Here is a 22,633-nt window from a genome sequence, read left to right as displayed (position 1 = left end):
GTCAGACTACATGTTCAAATTTGTTGTGGCGCAGCTACAACTACACGGACATAGGAGGCATATCATAGGAGCTTTTTAACAACGTACTAATTTTCAAGTTTTCGCAGCCGCACTTATACAGTTCAGAAAGTCGCAGAAGGGGTATGTTGCAAGTTCAGCGCAAGGAAAGGCACACCATCCTCAAGCGGACACCTTTCAGGCCACACCTGTAACTAGCAGAAAGACGACAATTAGCGTATCTCTTAAGGTCGATTGCTAAAAGGTATTTAATTTAACGCATGAAAACACGTTCAAGCTCTTTATTTGATAACGTTATCGAGCAAATTATAATGCATGCATTAGCAAAAGTTGCTATGCTTCCAGCCTCTATGCAACCAAGCACGTCATTTCACATGCGCTCTTTTCTATAATAGTTTCTTTTAATCTTGGTTGGCGAATTCACCTGTGGCAGTGAAGGACGAAGAAACCTCGCACCCATGTTCTTTACTTGACGGGCTCTAGGGAAAAATGCCTTTAAATTTTGAACTAATCTACTGCACCAAACAGAAGGCGATGAGTGCGTAATGATTTTACGGGGAACATTTCTACTACCACAGTCAGGTGCTGCGTGCTGTGCACTTGTGAAGACAGGTGGCGCGCATGTTAATTGAACAGAACCTTCTCTCTGTTCCCGCACAACCTGTGGCTTTATTATTTTGCTCAGTAAAATTTGTTGTTTCCTGCCATGTTGATTTTTAAGTTGTTTTTTTTTGTGTATGCAGTCGATGAAAATGTTATGAATTTCTAGCTTCGGAGTAGCTGCAGCTAACGGATTTCAATTTTACGAACCGCTACAAATATTCTACAAGGACGCATCTTCCACACAGGTATCAATATTGCAAACCCACGCAGTCGCATGTCTCCTGGAAGTTCCCGGACTTAACACATCACCCTTTGAATTCTGAACCCGTCAAATGATCTGTACAAAGCCAAAGCATTAAAAAAATGTGCTAGGAGTACTGACAAACTCAGTAAAGACCGAACGCGCTGGTTCTTCTACGCTGTCGTTGAAATACCTAGGAAATACGATGTCGTGTCCTTTCTAGATCGCGCGATGACCAGCGTGCCTTGTTTGGTACGCTACCTGCTCGTCTAACCCATTATCATCAAAAACACCAGCGGCTTCATATACCACTCTCAAGAACGAATGCTGCGCGGCAACTTCAAGCCCTTGCTCGCCAAATGACACTTCTACGATGGAATTTACCGGGTTTCACCAACTTACGCTTGCACCCTCTCGACCCTAGCTTGCGACTTCGCCCGCCGCCTGGACTCTCCCGTCGCGTAACAACTGTGTCGCATGTGGTTGGGCGCCGCATTTACTATTCATTCCCAGTAGAGATTGCCAACAGTGTATACATAAATATATAGCGTGCCATTCGTGCGAGTGCGGTGTGACTCTTGAGCACCTTCTGTGTCGCTGCCCATCCTTTGACACTCAACCTGTCAAATAATATAGCGCTATCAGAGGAAAAGATCCTTGGACCATGATCTATGCATTTATACATGCCAAAGGCTGCAAAACCCTTCCGCACTTCGGATACTGGATTCTACGAACGCTTCTGAAAGCGGAGATTCCTCTGCGACTGACTCTGTGAATGACTATTATCTCTTTTCTCTCCTTAGCTATTCTACCCCTTCCCCCTCCCCAAGTGTAGGGTAGCCAGCTGGGCACGTTCTTGGTTAACATCCCTACCTTTCCCTCTTCGTAGTTCTCTCAGTAAAGGCCGCATTGAGCAAGGTTCGTTTGACCGGGTCTGCCTTGGTTATTCTGTTTGGCAGTGTATAAATAGCACTGCGTACAGCGTGCGCCTTATGCTGGATGAATGATGCATAACCCTTCTGTTTTAAATTATGGGGTTTTACGTGCCAAAACCACTTTCTGATTATGAGGCATGCCGTAGTGGAGGACTCCGGAAGTTTCGACCACCTGGGGATTTTTAACGTGCGCCTAAATCTAATTACACGGGTGTTTTCGCCTCCATCGAAATGCGGCCGCCATGGCCGGGATTCGATCCCGCGACCTCGTGCTCCGCAGCCTAACACCATAGCTACTGAGCAACCATGGCGGGTAACCCTTCTGTTTTGGCTTCTGCTTAAAAATGCACTGAATTCCACTGAATGTTTTCCAGGAGCGTGGGATATGACATTGCGTTGTTTATTGTATCAGGCAGCATACGCACTGATAACCGCTCTGCGGTTAGATGCGCAAATGAGCTTTATTGATTTCTTTGGTCTACGCTCCCCTATAGTAACTTCTGTAATGCGCACATATTGCAGTTTTCATGGCAATGTGTTAGAATTGATAGTGTCACTTTTGGGCTCCACTGGCATATTTCTAACAAAGTACGGCGCTAAACAAAGGTACACTGGTTCTTGCTAACAGCGCAGTTTTAGCATTCTAGAACCTTTAAAGTAATATGAGGCTTTGGGACTCACTTTTAAAACGAAGCTTTTTCTGCCTTGTATTTTAAAAAGAAGGATTCGTGAATTTCATGTGGTCAATGGTGGGAGGGAGGTTGTTCGAGAATAAGTTGATAAGACGCGAATAGGTTATGTGCTTATGTGGTTATGTGCAACTTGCTATTGCAATCGGTGCTTCGCTTTTCGGGCGAAACCTTGACTTTATAAAGCGAAGCTTTCTTTTTGTGGCTTTCCGGGTTTCGCCGTGGCTGCCTGGCTATTGTTCGGTCGATATCTCGCTGGAAATATTTCGCGATCCATATACGAAGATTATGTAAAATTACCCCGCTTTGCATAGATTCCAACATCTGAAAAGCACTTCTTGTTGGGCTAGTTGGTAGCTGTTCATTATAAAATATGAAGACGCCAAATAAACAGACACACACAAGTGAAGAGAACGGGACTCTTGTGTGTGTCTGTTTATTTGGCGTCTTCATATTTTATAATTCCAACATCTGGTTGGAATTTGCATAATTTGTTACTTATGAGCCATTCGGCGAGGCGGCAGCAGCGCCCAGCTAGTAGCAATGGTCCGGAAAGTCCGCCAGGGCTCACAAAAGAAGCTTTGCTTTCAAAAATTCGCAATAACAGATACGTGGTTGCGGTACACGGATGCTACTGCGACAAGTGGCTTTGCAGAGACCGCTACATAACTTTCCTATCTTTCGATTTATGTTGAATCGCGGAGTGTTAAGATCATTGTGCATTTGCTCTGAATGAAACACCAGCTGAGAAAAAAAAAACAATTGATCTCGTTTAGGTCAGACGAGAACTCACCTCTATTTCTGACACCTTACATTAATGCCTGCGAATATGAAACTGCAAAAAATTTGAGCCAAGTGAAGCTTTTCCAAGAGATGGCGAACGTATCAGCATACTCTGGACTGATCACTGTGAACAGCACGTATAACAGCAGTCTCTTCTTCCTCTTCTTAGTCGCAGAGGTAAGTAGCTTCACGTTATTACCACTGTTCGTCTCTTTAATGCCAATCAGCGCGCTCCAATAAAAAAAAAAAGATTTTTTTTGTCGCCTTTGGAGCATATCTTGTCCGTCCGCCAACAATAATCGTCATCCGTCGTGTTGCGTTTCCTTTCTTTAAAACACTGCGCTAGCTGTTTTACGGTCGAGAACGCGGTGTCATGCAGATACGCCACAGTACGTTCGTGACCTCAAAGTACCGGGTGCGCTGAAGAAAGGAAAGGCCCAAGAGTTAGATTATGGTTACTATTTGGGGATAAGACGTCTCCCAAAAGGGGGCAAAACATCTTTTAGAGTGTGACTCATGGCAAATAGGCCATGCAAAAGTCCTAGGCCAGGACTTATCGACGTAAAGTGAATTTCTCGGTATTTTGCGCATGCCGGCGCCATGATTAGCTCACCGTTATACCGCGGATACGTTATCACTTCAGGGGCTGTACTTTTGCCCATCACCAACCCTGTATCACGTTTTTAGTAACCAGGCTTTAAAGGTGGTACGTGAAGCCCCTCTCCAATCCTTACTCCGTGAAAATTCCGCGTAAGTTAGGGTGCGGACAGGGCGCAGATAGCGCCTGCTATAGAAGGTAAGCGTTCATACCCTTACTTCGCGAAGATGTGCCCGGCTGAAGAACTTAGGAGCAGGATCCATAAACAGACGCTTCTTCAGACACCATATAGAAATGAAATAATTTCGGGCGTCTTACATGCCCAAACCCACGATATGATTAAGAGGCCCGCCGTGGTGGAATTTGTTCCGCCTAAGCTGTAGAAACGCTGGTTGGCAGAAGTGTTCACCGGTGTGGTCAGTCAGTAAGTGCGCTGAATTGACGTCATATTTTCTTCTTCCTGCTGACTCTTGGGCGTGAGTCGTTGTACGTCCAAGTAAGGGCTGAAGACGGCCGGCGGTGTACGGGCTCAAGTGGAAGGGCTCAAGCAGCCAAATAGACTTTAGACTTCTGGGTGCAGTTGCTTCACACGGAAGTCGTGTCTTTTACGACGGCTATGCTCGTCCAGAGGGCACGGCTTGACGGTCTGCAATGTCCTGCGTTCCGAATGGTTGAGACGAAGTCGGCGATACCTGATTTCTTATACGTCCGTGTGCACGTATAACCGTCATTTGTCAGCAGCCAGAAAAAAAAAGATGGCGACAACTCACCGTATTATGCACGACACGGTGGAACACTTGTGGCAACCGGCCTTTCGACAGCTCCAAGAGAACACGTACACCACAAGAAATGGCAACGTCGGAGCGGTGGACATTGACGGCGATTAGTCTTCACCTAAATTGGTTCGACGGAATCTAGCATTTGGACCGAAGTTAACTTCTGGCAATATTCGAATAATATTTGATTCGGTCTCAAAAATCATTATTCGCAAACCCCTAGTAATGTGTCAACTCAAACTAAAAAGCCGTTCCTTTTCTTTTTTTTTTACTTCGTCAGCTCCTCAGTTAAGCGGTCGCCTCACAGCAAACGGCATTAGGTAGTTTTATAAAGCAATGGAAAGAGGGTAATTTTTTCAAAAGCTAACTTCATACCTACTTGGTATCTCCTATTTTTCAGAAATTAGACATTATCTGATATTAGATTCAACATTCTAAAAGGTTTTTCCCGGATATTCTTACAAACTCATTTTGAAAATTTGTTTAGTCAAGCACACCAATTAAAAATAAAGAGGGGTTAGGTTACTTGCGTAATAAACATTTTAAAATGTGTCAGGTATTTTTTATCTGTTCAGCAAGGAAAGAAAATTGTTGACATGACTGTAAAATTAAAAAAAAGAGAACGCAAATTGTACTTAACGACCCTTATATGCCGCTCTAGGGGAACAAGAGTAATGCACCAATCCTGCTGTGGACACAAGGTGGCCCAGGGCTGTCGTCACTGTTTGGTCAGTTCCTGGAAAATGGCCCTATTGCCTACGATCCAATATCGAACTTCTCACTAAGGTCTAACACGCTCCAAAAAAACATGAGCGTTATTTACCTTGATGTGCCAGTTGGGACTGGCTTCAGCGTCACGGCGAACCCTCTTGGTTACTCGACGAAGCTGGAAGACATCACTGAGCACGTGATGGAATTTATGAGGCAGTTTTTGGAGCTCTTCAGTGAATTCAAAGATCGGGACTTCTACCTCGCCGGAGAATCCTATGGAGGTTTGTACGGCTTTCTCCTTTCAGCCGCGTAGAGAAATACCAAGAGAAGAAAATGCGTGTGGATAGTAGCAACCACTAATCAGCATATTGCGCAAAACTCTGTTCCTTCTGTTTTTTTGGCTGTGGCTATTTTTACATGTGGGCATTGTAGTTGATTAGGCAAAAGTTTGCCCGCTTGTCTTGCTCGCACAGCCCCAGGCGCGTACAGAATTCCGCTTACACTGCGCAAGTCATTAACGCCACAAACACGCGATTTTAAAATGGGGATCGTGTACGCACGCTCGACAGCAGCATATCTTCTTTAAATGACGTTTATTTCTTGCGTAATTTCCGGCTGTAACTACTGAAGGCAAATATTACGCTAAAAGTCACCGCTTGCGCCGTCCAGCTAGCGTGTGAATGGTACTTACTAGATCGATATGTCTTGATAAAGCTCTGATTGCTGCGTATTATCTTGTTGCTTCAGTTATTGCCAGTCTTGACGTGGTAACTCCAAATAGCACAAACTGCTGCAGAACAATCACATGTTTAAAATAGGATCTGATTCAATTTTTTTCTTAACAATGATAAAAATATGTATATTTGTACATTGATTCATATGAGGTGATTGTCACTATAAAGGAGCAGCCTGACTTCGTCGCACATGTATTTTAGGCTATACCACCACGTAGTTGAACGTCCAACACTTTAATAAATTTATTTAACACGCTGGGCACTTGGTGCCAGTCAAGCATTGTCGCTAGGCGAGCAAACAATGCTACTAATTGATCGAGGAATATAAGCAAGGAACCCTAATGGTTTGGTATACCGGCGCATATATATGCGCCGCTATTCCAAGCATATACCCGTACGCTTCCTGACCAGCCTAGCTCAATAATCATCCAAGCTTCTGCCTTGAGCGGCCACTTCAGCATAGAATAAGCAAAAATTTTCACAGGATGGCTGAACTGGAAAGCATATATCGCTGATATTATTATGTATGTCGCCTGAACTAGCAAGTGACATTCACAGCCTAAAAATGACATGGCGACACCATGCACTTAAATATGTCGGAAAACAGCAAGCAACCGAGCACCTATAGCCTGGGTTATGAGCGAGAATAAATAAGACGCGCTTTTTTTCATATATAAACAAAATTGGGACGCGGCAATCTTTATATTAGCACATGATGGACGTCATAATAATAGTTAACTGTGAGACGCCCATTCAAAGTTCGCGAAACGTCCACCATCGCATCATTATAAAAAATAAACGAAACATTCTATTATTTGCAGCTCTTCAAAACTCCAAAGTAATTAAAAGCTGCCTTTGCTCGTGAGCATCCTGTTTCACCACTGAGGTCATCGAAAAAAGCTTTCCTTTAGTAATTCTTGTGACAAATGATACTCTTGAGAACAAACGGATGTGTGGCAGGTTAACGAGATAAAGCCAATCAAGGCCAGAGGGAGCATGATTATACAACCCGTTAAGATAATACAAACAAATATTTTGATGGATGGTCGTGCATTAGATAATTCGGCAAAACGCCAATCTAAATAGGTTTTCATATCATTGGGAAAGCTGCAGATAGTCGAACTTGGTTTCCTACCATGAAATTTCTCAGAGCCCGCTGGTATTCCAGACAAAAAATCATGCAAGTAATGAGTGCGGGTAACAGAGCTATTGAGGTTGTTGGCACACATAATTGTAAGCAAAATTGTCAGGCCAAATTACATTTTTTGTGTTGTCAATCTTGTGGTGGTATCTTTGTGCCATCATTGACAATACATTTCATTTTCATTTCACTTTATTTCAGCATTCTTCTTTTACAGCAAATGAATACTGTTGCGGCGTAGAGCTGATCATGGACGATAAATGAAAGTTTATATTCGGAGATATGTTTACAGGCTTCTCGAACAAAAAAAGGGAACATAAAGATTCGATATAAACGTTTGGAAAGATACGTTTCACAGAGCGGTGCCTTAACGCTTTCTTTTGGTTGTTGCCACATGTTAGTGCTTCTAAATACCAACATTTTATCGCTACAGAGCAAGCTAAGCCTAACACCTCAGTCAATAATTACTGAGAGCTGCGAGCATTAACGCTCCAACCTATAACTTCAACAGTTAGCTTTACTTGCTCATAGCATATACATGGTTCTGGAGTTACGAAGGAGAGCTGAATCGTAGAATATATCAAAATAATTTTCACCAAAGTCTTCATTGTGTGTGTACGTTTTCTGAAGTGAAGAGAGAAAGTTCGAAAAAACTGACAAGTACCATGTGACTAGCACCCGCGTGCACGGGATAGTAGCAGCGTCATCAAACAGTCTCAGTGGGAAAGCAAGTTGTTCATCTACCTAATTGAGATCTCGACAAATGCAACAACTACAGGGTAGCTTATGATTTTTAAATTAACTGATTGATGTTCATTGACTAAATATGTCGCCAATTTCTCAACTGGTCTCCTAACAGAACACAGTCGTTCGCGTAGAATGATCCTTCCGTTTCTAAACCTTCTTGCACGCCTGCTGGATAAAACAAACATTTTTTTTTTACCCAGCTTCCGTGCTTTCCTTACGATAACTGAGACACTCTATACGTATGCTCCCTGTATGATAAAAGCATTATTACCCTACTTTATTATATCCATAGCAAGCTTTTGGTTCTGTACGGGGTGACACGTAATAGACGTGAAAGGTAGTGGGAATTTACACTTTATATATTTTCACGATCAAATAGATGGGCGGACATGGGATGAATTGCCTAAAGGTCAACTTTCAGCGACAAGGTCACTCTAATGCTGATTTGCCTTTTTTCTTACAGCAAGGTATTCTGTTGCCATCGCCCACCAGCTGCTAACCGATAACAAACAGCTACCCCTTAAACTTAAGGGAATAATTGGGGGAAATGGATTCCTTGGCCCGGTACTGGACACGGCAAATTCGGCTGAATTTCTCTACCAAGCCTCGATGCTGGACGAAAACGGGCGTATGCAGTTTGATCTGAGGTTCCAGTACATGAAGAACTTGACAAGCACAAACATTACTGTAGTTCCATTTGTATTGCTAAGCACAATTTTCGCTGACCCTACGAGACAGCAACCCAGCGTTTTTCAAAATCTCACCTCATACAATGATCATGCGAGCCCTCTGTATACGGAGAGACCATTTCATATGCTTGCGTGCTTTGTCTTCTTAAACTCATCATCGATGTTAAGGAGGCAAATTCACGTCGGAGAGGGCGCTACTTTTCAATACGCTAACCAAACCCTTATCGCTATGTTTGCGTCTGACTGGTTGAGAGATATTACTAATCTCACGCAACGTGTGTTGAACGAAACAAGGGTTTTGTTCTACACTGGTCAACTGGATGCACTTTTCCCGGCCGTCAACCAGCGAGATTATTTTTCTACGCTGAAATGGGCTCACGCGGAAGATTATCAGAGCTCGTCCCGCGTTCCTTGGAGACCACCCACTTGGAACCCGTACATGGGTTACGCTGGCTTCATGAAGCAAGCAGCCAACTTTACGGACATTGTTCTGCTTGGAATGAGTCACTACGGTGCCGCAGACAAACCGGATGAAGCTTACCACTTGATTACACAATTTGTAGAAGACAAACTTAAAGCAAGTGTTTCTTCAGCCCTAGGCTTCGCTGGAGCACAAGTTGCTTGAGCTCCTGACTCAATTTAAAGATATTTCAGCGGATGCAACAAAGCAATAGAGAAAAAATAATTTCAATAAAGTAGCGTCACATTTGTGATTCAGTCAATTATCATTTGTAGTGCTTTCTTATTGCCGCTGCTTCACATTTGTTCGTTCGTTCTTTCGATGACATAAATATGAAACAACGCTTGTTTTAAACTACCACGAAGACGCAAACAAGGATACTCACTCACTCACTCACTCACTCACTCACTCACTCACTCACTCACTCACTCACTCACTCACTCACTCACTCACTCACTCACTCACTCACTCACTCACTCACTCACTCACTCACTCACTCACTCACTCACTCACTCAGTCAATCAATCAATCAATAAAGAAACAAACAAATAAAGAATCATGGGGTTTCGCGTGCCAAAACCACCATCTGATTATGAGGCACGCCGTAGTCAGTGACTGCGGAATAATTTGGACCACGGATTTCGCTCTTTAACGTGCACCTAAATCTAAGTACATAGCTGTTTTGCATTTCGCCGCCAACGAAATGCGGTGAAATGCGGCCAGGATTCGATCCCGTGACCAACTGCTTAGCAGCCCAACATCATAGCCATAAAGCAACCACGGCGGGTAAGTAAAGTAAAGTAAAGTAAAGTAAAGTAAAGTAAAGTAAAGTAAAGTAAAGTAAAGTAAGTAAGTAAGTAAGTAAGTAAGTAAGTAAGTAAGTAAGTAAGTAAGTAAGTAAGTAAGCAAGTAAGCAAGTAAGCAAGTAAGTAAGTAAGTAAGTAAGTAAGTAAGCAAGTAAGTAAGTAAGTAAGTAAGTAAGTAAGTAAGTAAGTAAGTAAGTAAGTAAGTAAGTAAGTAAGTAAGTAAGTATGTAAGTAAGTATGTAAGTAAGTAAGTAAGTAAGTAAGTAAGTAAGTAAGTAAGTAAGTAAGTAAGTAAGCAAGTAAGCAAGCAAGCAAGCAAGTAAAATAAATAAAGCATGTTTATTTACCGTGCTCTGAAATAACTTTAAAGGACCCCTCACCAGGTCTGGCCATTTTGAGCTAACTAGCGCACAGCATACAATGCGCAATAACGATCGTGTCTGTAAGGTATTAGATCGCTATACGCCCCGCTGAAAGCTGAAATTTCAAACCGAACGCCGTTTTCTCTTCTCCTCGTGCCCGCCGCGCTCCAAGCTGGAGGATTACGTATACGTGCTAGGGCGCCTACGTACATGTGTTTGTTCTTTGACGTCACTCGGGGTCACACGTGAATTCAAGAATTATTCATGGTAACATATAAACGAGAAGAAATGGGGGTTAACCGAGGGGCCCGATTTTTATTAGTCATATCATGAGAAGCCAACAAACACTGACACCAAGGACAACATAGGGGAAATTACTTGTGCTGAGAACGATAGCCCATAAACGAACGACGTCATGAGACAAAAGACCGACAGCGCATGCCCTTTATGTTTTTTTTTTGTGACATGGCCACGTCTCAACCACACTTTTCAACGTGGCCGGCGAAATGCGAAGGTTGTGGGTTCGGTTCCCACCTGCGGCAAGTTTTTTCATCCACTTTAATTTCCATTAATTTATCGTTTCTTCATTCCATTTATTAAGCACAAGTAATTTCCCCTATGTTACCCTGCCTGCTCCGCTCGACGCTTCGTGCGAGACTGCGTCTCCTCGGCACTAAGTGCACGCTTCAGCGCCATTCTGAGTTGTAGCATTCTAACTCACAAAACTCCCTTTTCTCTCTCTTTTTTTCTCTCTCTATTCCCACTTCAAGATTCTTTCCACCTCCTCCCTCTACTGTCGCTGCTGTTGCTGGAGAGCATGCAGACAAGCGCGGTAGCTCCTGCACTGCTTTTGCGGAGGACGTCACGCCTAACTGCGGCGTCGAGAGGGCATTGTGCACATGCGGCGCGCCGTCAATGTCCAGACGAGCTTCTCGGGTCGTCTTTCCCTTGTGCCCACTCCTGGTATTTTGGCGCGGTAGCGTTAAGGGCCCCGCGTCGCGGAAAATGCGGTGTCGGCACCGGGCGTCGCTTGGCGAATAATCATTCTAAACCACAACCACGAAGGCCCTCCACAAGAGTCACGCCTCGTCTTGCATTCTTTATAAAGTTATTACTCGGAATTTTGAGAACGATAGTCCATAAATAAACGTCATGAAACAGAAGACCGACAGCGCATGCATTTTATGTTTTTTTTGTGTGTGACATGGTTACGTCTCAACCGCATCCCTATGCGGTCGACGTTAGTGGCTTTCGTTTCAAACACGTCTCGACGTGGCCGGCGTTAGCGGCAGGAGAGACCACAGCAGCAGAAGCGGGAAAGTCGAAGGAGGAGGGGAAAAAAGGTTCTCTTTAATATGAAGGCGGGTCTCGTGACGTGAGCGTCACGCGATCCTCGTTGCCCGGTATGGGTGAACGCAGGGAAGGTATTTCGCTTGCGGAGGCTAGACAGGGCAAGTGGAGACAGTGTCTCGCTTGGCAGTGGAGCTCGCCTCCTGAAATGATGGGTTCGCGGCACTGAAATATTTCTATCTCGACTATTAATGCGGTGATTTGAATTTTTTTTATGCGAAGCATATTACGAGAGCTCAACCCAGCTCCTCAGGCGCGGCGGTGTAGCCTTCAATACCACGTGACACCGTGACGTCACGACAGAGGAGAAACGGGGCTCCAACTCGCGCCGTCGCTCGCGGCGTCGCGGCAGTATATAAGCAGCTGCGCTTGCCTCTGCTAGACACTCACGAGGTGAGATGCCTCCTGGAGACAGAGCTGCTCGTTGGAATGAGAAGGGAAGGTTGCGGCGTGCTTCAGAGACTGATTTTCTAGGTGGCTTTGGCTCAACTTTTGCAAGATGGGCTGGGTGGGAATCGAACCAGGGTCTCCGGAGTGTGAGACGGAGACGCTACCACTGAGCCACGAGTACGATGCTTCAAAGCGGTACAAAAGCGCCTCTAGTGAATGCGGTGTTGCCTTAGAAACGAGCTGTTTCTAAGGCTCAGGCGTGCGTCGCTTGCTCAGGCGCACATTTCGTTGCCGCGCCGAACGCTGCGTTGCTCGACGCTCACCGCGTCCAATGCGGGGCGCGTAGTCGCTGCGCCGTAGCCCATTGTCTTGCACCCCTTGGCGGGTCGACGGGAACGCTATCGCGTTCCACTCTTGAAGGCGAAGCAGAGTAACGCATGAGTTGTTTCTTCGTCTAGCCGAACCAAATATAGCCAAGCAACAGCTGTTCACCAGGCTAAACAGTGGTTCAACAACTAAAATAAAGGCTAGTATGCTTCGCATCCTGGGCTTAACCTTAGCTAAGCCACAGCCATTTTTTGTTTTGCAGTAGAACGCTTTCTAAAGGGCACGTAATACATTCCAGCGTATAACCGAAGTTAGCTATGGGGCCTGGTGAGGGGCCCTTTAAGGTATGAGTGCTGGTGCACGCTAAAAAAAATCAAAAGATAAATAAATAAAAATGTGTATATCCTGTATACGCATAAAGAAAAAAAAATAAAGTAGAGAACGACAATTGTAAAATTGAATATTTTACAGTTAACAAAAGGCAAGACGAATTGACGGCAGAAAGCAAAAAAACACGAATGCGTGCGAGTCAATAAATATCAAGGAATCAATCCAGACTTTAGATTATGAGGCCGCAAAAAAAACCATACCGTTTTCAAACTGGCGCATAGGTAATTTAACTAAGATATAATGTACAGCTTTAAAAGTATACAAAGGCAAAAGAAAAAGATGCGTCTACAGAAAACCCATTTGAGCATAACATTGGCACACAACAAAGCGCACGGCAAGTTGATAAAACAAGCTCTTACCTATCGACAAATGTAAGGTAAACTGAATATCAACAGATTAGTGATCAAGTGCAACGAAAAAAAGAACTGTACAGCTAAAGGTACAAATGTAAGGGGAACTGAATAAAGAATGGGGAACTGATTCAAGTAAGATACATCTAAATGCAACGCACTAAGAACAATAAATGTACGAGAAAAATAAGAGAAAAGCCATCGTTACATTATACATTTCACCAGGCAAGCTGAAAATGTGCTAAATTACATGGCCAAAGCGGGCACGTACATATACCGGGAAAACATTGCACGCGACGATACGAAGCTGTGAAGAGAACGAAAGCGACTGATGAAAAATGTCAAGATCAGCGAAATAGGTATCATAGAAATTTTTAATTATACAGACAGCGGGATGTTTGCTGTAACAAGCAGGAACGAAGAATCACCACTGCTCACTTGTCACTTTCTACGGAACCCTAGGCACGACATAACTAACTAGCTCAGCGCAGTTCAGGTTTCCGTGAAGGAGCTTATACAAAAACAGAAGGTCCACGCGAATGCGTCCGCAGCTAAGGGACGGCAGTGTTGAAGTGAATTGCGGGGGTTTTACGTGCCAAAACCACGATCTGATTACGAGGCACGCCGTAGTGGGGGACTCCGGAAATTTGGACCGCCTGGGGTTCTTTAACGTGCACCGACATCTGAGTACACGGGTGTTTTCGCGTTCTGCCCCCATCGAAATACGGCCGCCGTGGCCGGGATTCAATCCCGCGACCTCGTGCTTAGCAGCCCAAGGATGGCAGTGTGGTTAAAGTGCAAGCGCTATGAGTTTGACCAATGTGGGATTTCGCTTTGGAATTCGGAAATTCCGTTCCACACCACCGATGCGTATTAGAGTTTTGGAAGACATATAGCCTGATACAGGATTAGGAAAGGAGTAGGGGATTTTAATTCACGTGAGAGGCGGCAAACGAAACCCAGAGAGCGCCGACGACTCATAGCAATGCGTTCAGTATGAGATGAAAAGCTTAACGAGGAATTAAGATGTACACCAAGGTCATTGACCTCAGCAACGCTACTAAGCGAAAAGAAAAGAAAATAATAAGAAAACCGAACACTTTCGGTTTTGCGAATAAGATTCATAGTTTTGGTCTTAGAAGCCCTGAGGCTGAGACGGTTAAATTTGCAGCACTCTGCAAACTGCAAAAGATCGGACTGAAGAATTTGATAGTCATCAATGGTGTGAATATCTTTGAAAATCTCGATGTCATCGGTAAATCGAAGAAAGGACGAGATCCGGATAACGGAAGAAATATCGTTGACAAACATTTCTACTTCAGGCGGCGCGGGCGGCCGCGCCCGCTCGCCAGGCAGCTGTATCTTGAAAGCAAGCTGCGACAGGCACAGAGGCCGCCGTGCGCTGTCATTTCGTGGCTTCACGTTGATGCGAGAGGCAGCGCGAAGGTCAATTCGCTCGCTGATGCTGCCGCGCTTCCTCACTCCAGCGTTTTGATAGCGAGTTTCTGCGGTCATCTATTGAGATGTGTCCGTGTTGGCTTGCGGTTGGCTTGTCCGTGACACCATGCTTATTAATTTAGTTAGTATGCCTATGTTTACAAGTTTGTACGGCCGATAATACTGTCATCCTCACTTCGTATAGCTGTCCACTAATTTGCTATCCCTATTATTACTACGTTTTTCGGGCAAAACTGCGACTTTTTTTCCTTACTCACTGAAGAAAAATATGCTAACAACCACACGTGCTGCCATGTGTAACATGACGGGTGCTGCCTGTTTCTATATTGAGATGTTGCTGTTCATTTAAGACCCACCAAATGCGTCTTAAAATATTTTAAAGCAAAGTTTTCTTTGCCTCTTACCTTACGCATGGTCGATCCTTCTGCCTTACACTATCCACCGCAATACTACCTGGTACCAACTTCCACATAAGCACCATACCCACTGCCCGTGTCATTTGCACATCGGGGCAAACAGAGGCAAGAACTGAAGATGCCGGCAAGCATGAAGTAAAGAACAGGTCGGCTACGGACGTAGCCTACTTGGAGGCATGTTGCAACGCCGGAAACGAAGATTTTCATGCTTAGATAACGCCTGGTGTTTTCATGTTCGCGCTCTCCCCATCGAAGCTCATCACGCGAGGGACTTTCTCACACTGCCCAGCATTTCTGTCAGTTAAAGTCTAAGTACGCTAGGCGTCCTGTCGTGTGAATCTCACTGCCACACGACCCCGAGGCTGAGTGCCTCCTCACGGATGGCGTGTGCAATGTCTGGACATGTATGTTTAGTTCGCCATCGCGTAAATTCATCCTTTGGCAACGATGACGTCGACGATATGACGACGACGTCATGAGGATCATTGCGGAAAGACGCTGGAGAGGTGACGATGCCATGACCACGACGGTGTGACGACGGCGGCCTGAGACAACATGATGGCGGTCCTGCAATGATGGAGATGTTATGACTAGGGTGTCATGTGAACGACGACGTAACGATGGAGTAACACAGCTGAAATGACTATGACGGCATGACAACTGGATGACGATGCTAGAATGATTACAATGGTATGACGATGGCATGACGACAATGGAATGATGAACAGGTAAATAACTACCAGACGATTACGATGATGAAAGACCACGACGGCATGATTGCGACTCTATTATGACGATGCAATGAGGATAATGGCATAACAACGGCGGAAGGGCAAAGCCAGTGTCACTACAATACGGCAACGTAGCGTCGGCGACATAGTGAACATGGCAGAACAATGACGGCGGCATGGGAACGAAGGAATGATCACAATGGCATTAATGCGATGAAATGACGACGAAGGCATCACAGCGACTACGTGTTGGCATGGGCGCTCGCGTCCGCGCTTACGTGCATCACCTATAACAATTCTTGCACTTATTTGCATGTCCAGTACCGGCCAATCATGCAATATTGTAGCCATGACTGAGAACTGATGACGTTGGTACAATGGCGATGGCGCGATGACGACGGCATACAGCAAAATTATGACGCGCTAGAATGAAAACGACGACATGACAACGACTGCAGTGTTGTCCGGTGCATGATCTATCAGGCAAAAAAGCAGCAGCGGCGGCAAAGTGTAAATAAGACGGAAAGAAAATGATATGCTGAATAACACTAAAAAACTTGGTGAGTTGGAAGAGGTTCATGGCTTACAGTGCGAAAAGACGGAGACAGGCGCTCGTGTCGTCGCTTCTTCAGCATATCTCCGTTTTTCACGGATTAAGCCATTAACAACAAAATGCCACTGCCAACATCTTGAGCGTTCAGTTTTTCGTTTGAATAAGTGACGTAAATACGTTGAAACGCTTAACAATAATTTATGGAATGCATCAGTCGGCAATGTGTTTAGGTCACAGACGCCAGAAAACAAGTTCTATTACTCGTGCTACAGAGTGAGTGTCCGTAAATTAGCTAAGAAACGCGTGTATATACGGTGTCATCAGCGCATACTTTACCGCCTTCTGTTTTGGTTGCTGTCTCGGAGCGTCACTCTCAGTAAAATTTAAAGGCATCAATAATTGCAGAAGATATATATGTCCGTGGATGTCAAATTAATGTGGACTTAACATACGTGAGTCTTGCATACAGAAGTCATTGAAACGGCCTGCAACAATTCATGGCAATAACACTGTGACACCGCATCTGAGTCGCATCAATATCTATTAGCACTCGTCGTTTACTTGTGCGAATTCTCATTTGAATTCGTCATCCAAAAATACATTCAATTGTTCCGCTCCTGAATAATTTATTTTCATCAATAAGATCTTGCGTTGAAAAATTTTTCAATCTCGTTTTCCTGCCGTGAATAATCGTTGTCTTTGTCGTATTGTACTGTACAGACCCTTCAGCAATCGCATTTATTACACGACGCTATAGTGCGTTGTGTCTTTGTTTTCGCCATGTCTTTGATTGCCACGTATTTTGTATGCAATGGAGGTATTCATACTATCTATTATCATGAGTGATTTTTTCTATATTGAGGATCTCTCGTTTTCGTTTTACAACCACGGCATTGTACTTTATTAGCGTGGACATTGTATTTTTATGGCAAATATATGTGGTAATAAGTGCGAAGTGACAAAGCTAAGATAATTCTAAGTAATATTTTATTACCTGTTAACATTATAGGAATGCACACGTGTGCCTACTTATGTGCCTAAGGTTTGCGTGAAGATGAAATCTGAGATGTTGGCAGTAATGATAAAGTCAGCAAAATGAAAGTGCAAGGATTGTTTGCGGCTGCTGATGTTCCTAGCTGAGTCTTCACAGGACACGCGTGCAAGCTTCTCCACAAATTTACTAATTTCGTTAACTAATTTCGTGTGTGTGCACGTGCGTGCGTGCGTGTGTGCGTGCGCGTGTGTGCGTGTGCGTGTGTGCGCGTGTGCGCGTGTGCGCGTGCGTGTGCGCGTGCGTGCGTGCGCGTGCGTGTGCGCGTGTGCGTGTGCGCGTGCGCGTGCGCGTGCGCGCGTGCGTGTGTGCGTGTGTGCAGGAGTAGGGCGGAAATTACGCGTATATTTCTATAACCTCGCCTGTGCAGTGTGTTAAGCAGCAAGTGTCACTGCGATTGAACCAAATGCGTTACATATGCTGAAGAACATTGGTACGTTCACTGTACAGCCCCACTTCAGTGAACCGTCATTCACTGCACATTACCGCGCGTCGTTGTTCTGTAGTTACTAAACTGCGTTGCATTTGATAGAGCGGTGGACTTTCTTTCAACCCTGCAACTTCACAATCGGAAGCTGGCGTTCAAAATTCCAGTGACTTCTCCTCGGGAAACAATTCTGATGGGAAAAAATGTGACGGAAATAAATGTGCACACCCAACGCACATGCTGGAGTCTCTGTGAAACGAATTTTTAGAGAAGCTATTAATTAAATGTTATACAACCAGCAGCGATGAGTACAATTGTATTTACTTTCGCTCTATTCAACGTGTAATATTATGCATTGTTTATGGTAATTCCCCACAAAGGCAGCAAATTTTATCTAATGCAGTTTTTCGATCATGCCGAAGAATGTATGGCAAGGACGTAATTTACGACGAAAGCATGAAGAAAATGTAATGTCAAAAAAGGAATGGCGACGACGGTTGGACAATGACTGTACGATTACAATGGGATGGCAACGAAGGGCTGGCGATGACGGCACTGGACGAAAACTGGAGGACGGCACAGGAATTATGGTGATAGAAAGAGTCCTCTGCCATGACAACGACGCAAGCACGACAACGGCAATTTTTTTAAAAATTTCAAGCAGCTTAAAAAGAGACACCTGGTGTTGCGCATACAAGGTGTCCCACGTAAATTGTGCCAAATTTTAAAAGATAGGTCGAGTGCCACGAAGCTGGACACAACCAACGTAACGTTAAATTCGCTCGGAGCGAGTCAGATTATATGTTCTATTTCAGGTAATTACCTAATCAGTTATTAAATATTCAACTTCATTAATTAATATAGTCAGAGCTAAAGTGTCAACTAGAAAATTATAGACCATACTCAAAATTCCCGCTCCATCTTTTTGTTAATCGATACGTCCAACATAAAAGATTTTTCCAAGTCTGAAAGAAAGCTGTTGCTGACGCTATACAAAAACCAGCAATAATCAAATGGACGACGAATATTAGTAGCCGTTTTGCAATCTTTGATTACGTAATTAACTTAAGATAAAATTGCGTTTTCATCTTATTTTGAGCCCCTATTACTCTTGTAGATAGTGACACGTGTACTTATATTTATCGGGCGACCACGTTTCGCCGCCTAACAAATCTTATCGCACAGCGCGGGACGCGCTTGCATGTATCCGAAGTTTCTGGAAAGTTATCGATGCTTCTATCCGCAGTCTGTTGTCGCCGGACCTTGTGTTATCTAAGTTATTCGCCTGACACGAATGGTGTAGAACTTTGTGGAAGGCACGCGGGTCCCAACGATTAGTCTGGAACATTCGACGATTCCGTATAAAAGCCTACGCGCTTGACCCGCTGATCAGATTTTCGACGATCGCCGACTGTGTTCGCCGCTTTCGTTGTGCTATAAGTGTAGCCTGTTTTGTGGGCACAGGTTCGCCCAATAAAATCTAGTTTTGCCTTTCCCAGTATTGCTACTGTGTTCTTAACGTCACCACCACGTGACAATAGTGTAGAATCTTGTGAATCAGTAGCGCCTGCCCACTGCCCACTATGTTTCATTGGCAAAGGGTTCCTCTACCCGTTCAGTGCACCTTAAGGCACGTTTATAGTCCGACGTTATCGGCGCGTGGGCGAGCGTCGTTCGCGGTCAGTCACGCCGCGTCGGTTGCGCTGCGCCAGCCGAGATGCCATGCCCTCTATACTTCAACGCGCGCGCCGTCGGCTACTATCTTCGGAGCATGCGCAGAACGTTCGCCAAGTCGCGCGCCGTCCGCAGAAGCCGTCTGCGGAGTTGCGTTGGCGCCTTTTTCTTCGCGTGCAATGCATTGTGGTGCGAAAGTTCCGCCGACTCCGACGCGCGAATGGCTCAGGAGCCATATCGGCGCCGGGCCCGTCGGGGCGCGTCGGAAGCCGCCGGTTACGTTGGCCGCGCCGGTGCGCCCGACTATAGAGGGGTCGTTTTCGCCGACGTGACGTAGCGTGCGCGCGCGCGCGCGTTACGTCGGACTATAAACGGCCCTTATTACGCGTCGTACCCTCCACAAGAAATAGCACAGTTGCCTTTTTCGTAGAATCGATAGGAATATATCTGTCAGTGTGCTCTAAGATTGAAAACAGCGCAATAAAACATACCAGCGAATCTTAACCGCTGTTAATATCTTAACCGCTGTTATCAATATATTACCTAACCAACTAGCCCAAGTTATTTCATAACTTCAAGTTTGGGCCTATTTGCTAGTATTACAAACCATTTCATGCCAATAATATTGCTAAAAATGCAAATCCCATGTGCTGTGTGAATTGGTTGAAATGAACTTTGCGTAAGTGTTTGTGAACAATCCAGTTCCTTCTTAGTGGCCATTTACAAACAGAGAACATGCGACCAAGTTGGACTCATTTTCTCTGGGAACCGCTTCGCTCAACAGGAAATTGTGGCACTCGATCATGTACAGGCCGCACATGACTGCGGTGCTACGATGACGACGGCATGGTGATGGCTGCACGACGACGAAGGCATGATGACGAAGGCTTGAGGATAATTGCACGGCGCTGGAATAACTGCAACAAAGCACCGACAAATGGAAAACAGAATGACGATGACGGGAGGATGACCATGGAGTAAAGACCCTGGAGTGACGAGGATGGTATGACGACGACAGACTGGTGATAGCGTGAAGCCAGTGCTGCAACGGTGCTGATTTTGTGATTGTGACGTTATGACGACGACGGCGTGGTGATGGGATGCCGGTGCTGAATTGGCAATGGTAGCATTACAATAGGATGACTATGCTAAAATGATTACAATGGTGTGACGCCGATGGCATGACCACAATGATACGACGAACGCGGAAGGCCGACGAAGGAGTGAGGACAGACAGGGCCAAAGTAGTATGACTGCAGTGGAGCTACTATGAGACGACGTCGTAGATGAAATAGCCACAACGGCATGGTGGCGACTCTGTAATGACGACGCAACGACGATAATGGCATCACGACGATGGGATGGCGATGACATGGCAACGATGACGGCGTGAAGGTGGCGATGTGTGCAACGCAGTGACGGCTACAGAGTGAAGACGACAGAATAAGGACGACGAGGATGAAAACGAAGGAATGATCACAATGGCATGAAGGCGATGAAATAACGACGATAAAATGACGACGAAGGCATGACAGTGACGGTGTGCTTCAGTTGGAGCTCACGTCCGCACTTGTGTGGATCCCCTACACGTACCGCAGTATGTCTGATGTTTATTCGACCTATGTCCGATACAGGCCATTGGTGCAATACTGTAGCCAGGAGCGAGCACGGATGACAACGGCCCGGTGACGACGGCGCGATGATGACGACCATATGTCGACGACGGCGTGGGAACGACGACGTGACGAGGAGGGAATGATAATGCTGGGAGTACTGTCCGCTGTGTCGCCTAATAGGTAATACTGCTGCAGCAGGAGTAGCAGCATCAGCATTGGCTAGAAAGTGGACGAACTAGGGTAAGAAAGCTTCGTTTATCGCAACAAAATGCCACTGTCAGCCTCCTAAGCATTCACTTTTGACTACATACACCGAAAGAATTTCCGGAGTGCATCAATTTGGTTTAGGTCACACAAGTCAGAAAACCAGTACGATTAGCCGTGTTCAAGAATGAGTTTCCCAAAAGTCACTAAGCAGTGCGTGTAAATACGGTGTCATCAACATATGCCTTGCCGCCTTCTATTGTTGTTGCTGTCTCCGAGCACTGCTCCCAGTAAAAACGTTTATTCAGCAAATGTTTCAGAATATACACATGTCCGTGGGTGTCAAATGAATTTGTATATAAACGACGACAGTGTTGCATACAGAAGCCGTTGACACGGCCTACACTTAAAAAGAAAGATAAATATATCACGCTTTGCCTCAACTACATTCCTTTTCTCATTCATTCTGAGATTTCTCTTTCGAATACATCACCTAAAAGCACTTATTTATTCCGCACCTTTTCACTTTTTCTCATCAATAAAAAATTGGCTTCGAAGAACTTGTTATTCTCCTTTTGCCGCCGATGGTGGTCATTGTTTTGTCGTTTTGGACTGTACTGATCCTTCTGTCCCCGCAATTATTACGCGCGTCGCTATAGTACATCATTTCTCTGTCGTCGCTAAGCGGTTTCGTAGGTATCTTGTATGCAACATGTTCATTCTTACTGTGTATTATCATGAATAAATTTTTCTCTACTGAATGCGTCGAATTTTGGTTGTATAACTATTGCATCTTACTGTATTAGCACGTTCGTTTTTTATGCCAAGTAACTATGCGAAGTGCGAAGTAGAAAGCTAAGTTAATGCCAAGTAATTATGCCTTTTCAGTAGATATTGTAGAAACTTACGTGCGTGTCCGTTTATGTGCCTACGTTCAGTGAATATGAAATCAGATGTTGATATTGTTGATATAGCCAGCGAAATGAAAGTGGAAGACGTGTTTGCTGGCTGGTGGTGCTTGTAACTAAATTGGTGACGATGGAATTACCACAACGGCACAACGACGGTATGACGACAATGTGTGGCAACGCTAGATTGTCCACGATGGTATAACGATGGTGGAATGACGTGGACGGCGAGACGCCAAAAATATGGTGATTCTGGAACGATGACGGTACGGCGACGGCATGTAGACGCCGGAATGACGAAGACTTGATGACGACTGCATGAACAAGCTTAGATAATCACGAGATAGTGATAACGGCGGATCGACTATAGCTAACATGTTGACGACACAATCGCTACGTTCGTATGATGGAGTATAAGCCCGATTGCTGGTGTTTGCCTTATATATATATATATATATATATATATATATTTACCGAGCTTACGTGAAACTGCTC

At 44.9% G+C, this 22,633-nt stretch overlaps 1 protein-coding gene and 1 long non-coding RNA gene across 3 annotated transcripts in view; one reads left to right on the top strand and one right to left on the bottom strand.

Annotated features, from left to right (window-relative positions):
- Positions 1-9,384, top strand: part of LOC126528104 (venom serine carboxypeptidase-like) — a 33,710-nt gene extending 24,326 nt beyond the window's left edge. For both annotated transcript variants that reach the window (XM_050175973.2, XM_055069127.1), the window contains exons 3-5: positions 3,263-3,446; positions 5,305-5,635; positions 8,440-9,384. In XM_050175973.2, coding sequence (XP_050031930.2) covers positions 3,263-3,446; positions 5,305-5,635; positions 8,440-9,290 — 1,366 coding nt within the window. In that variant the 3' untranslated portion in view covers positions 9,291-9,384. The remainder of the gene's footprint in view (positions 1-3,262; positions 3,447-5,304; positions 5,636-8,439) is intronic.
- Positions 1-22,633, bottom strand: part of LOC140213090 (uncharacterized) — a 269,839-nt gene that overhangs the window by 45,111 nt on the left and 202,095 nt on the right. The window lies entirely within an intron of this gene.

This window comes from Dermacentor andersoni, chromosome 9, assembly GCF_023375885.2.
Source record: "Dermacentor andersoni chromosome 9, qqDerAnde1_hic_scaffold, whole genome shotgun sequence".
NCBI lineage: Eukaryota > Metazoa > Arthropoda > Arachnida > Ixodida > Ixodidae > Dermacentor > Dermacentor andersoni.
This window is presented reverse-complemented; position numbering and strand designations above follow the sequence as displayed.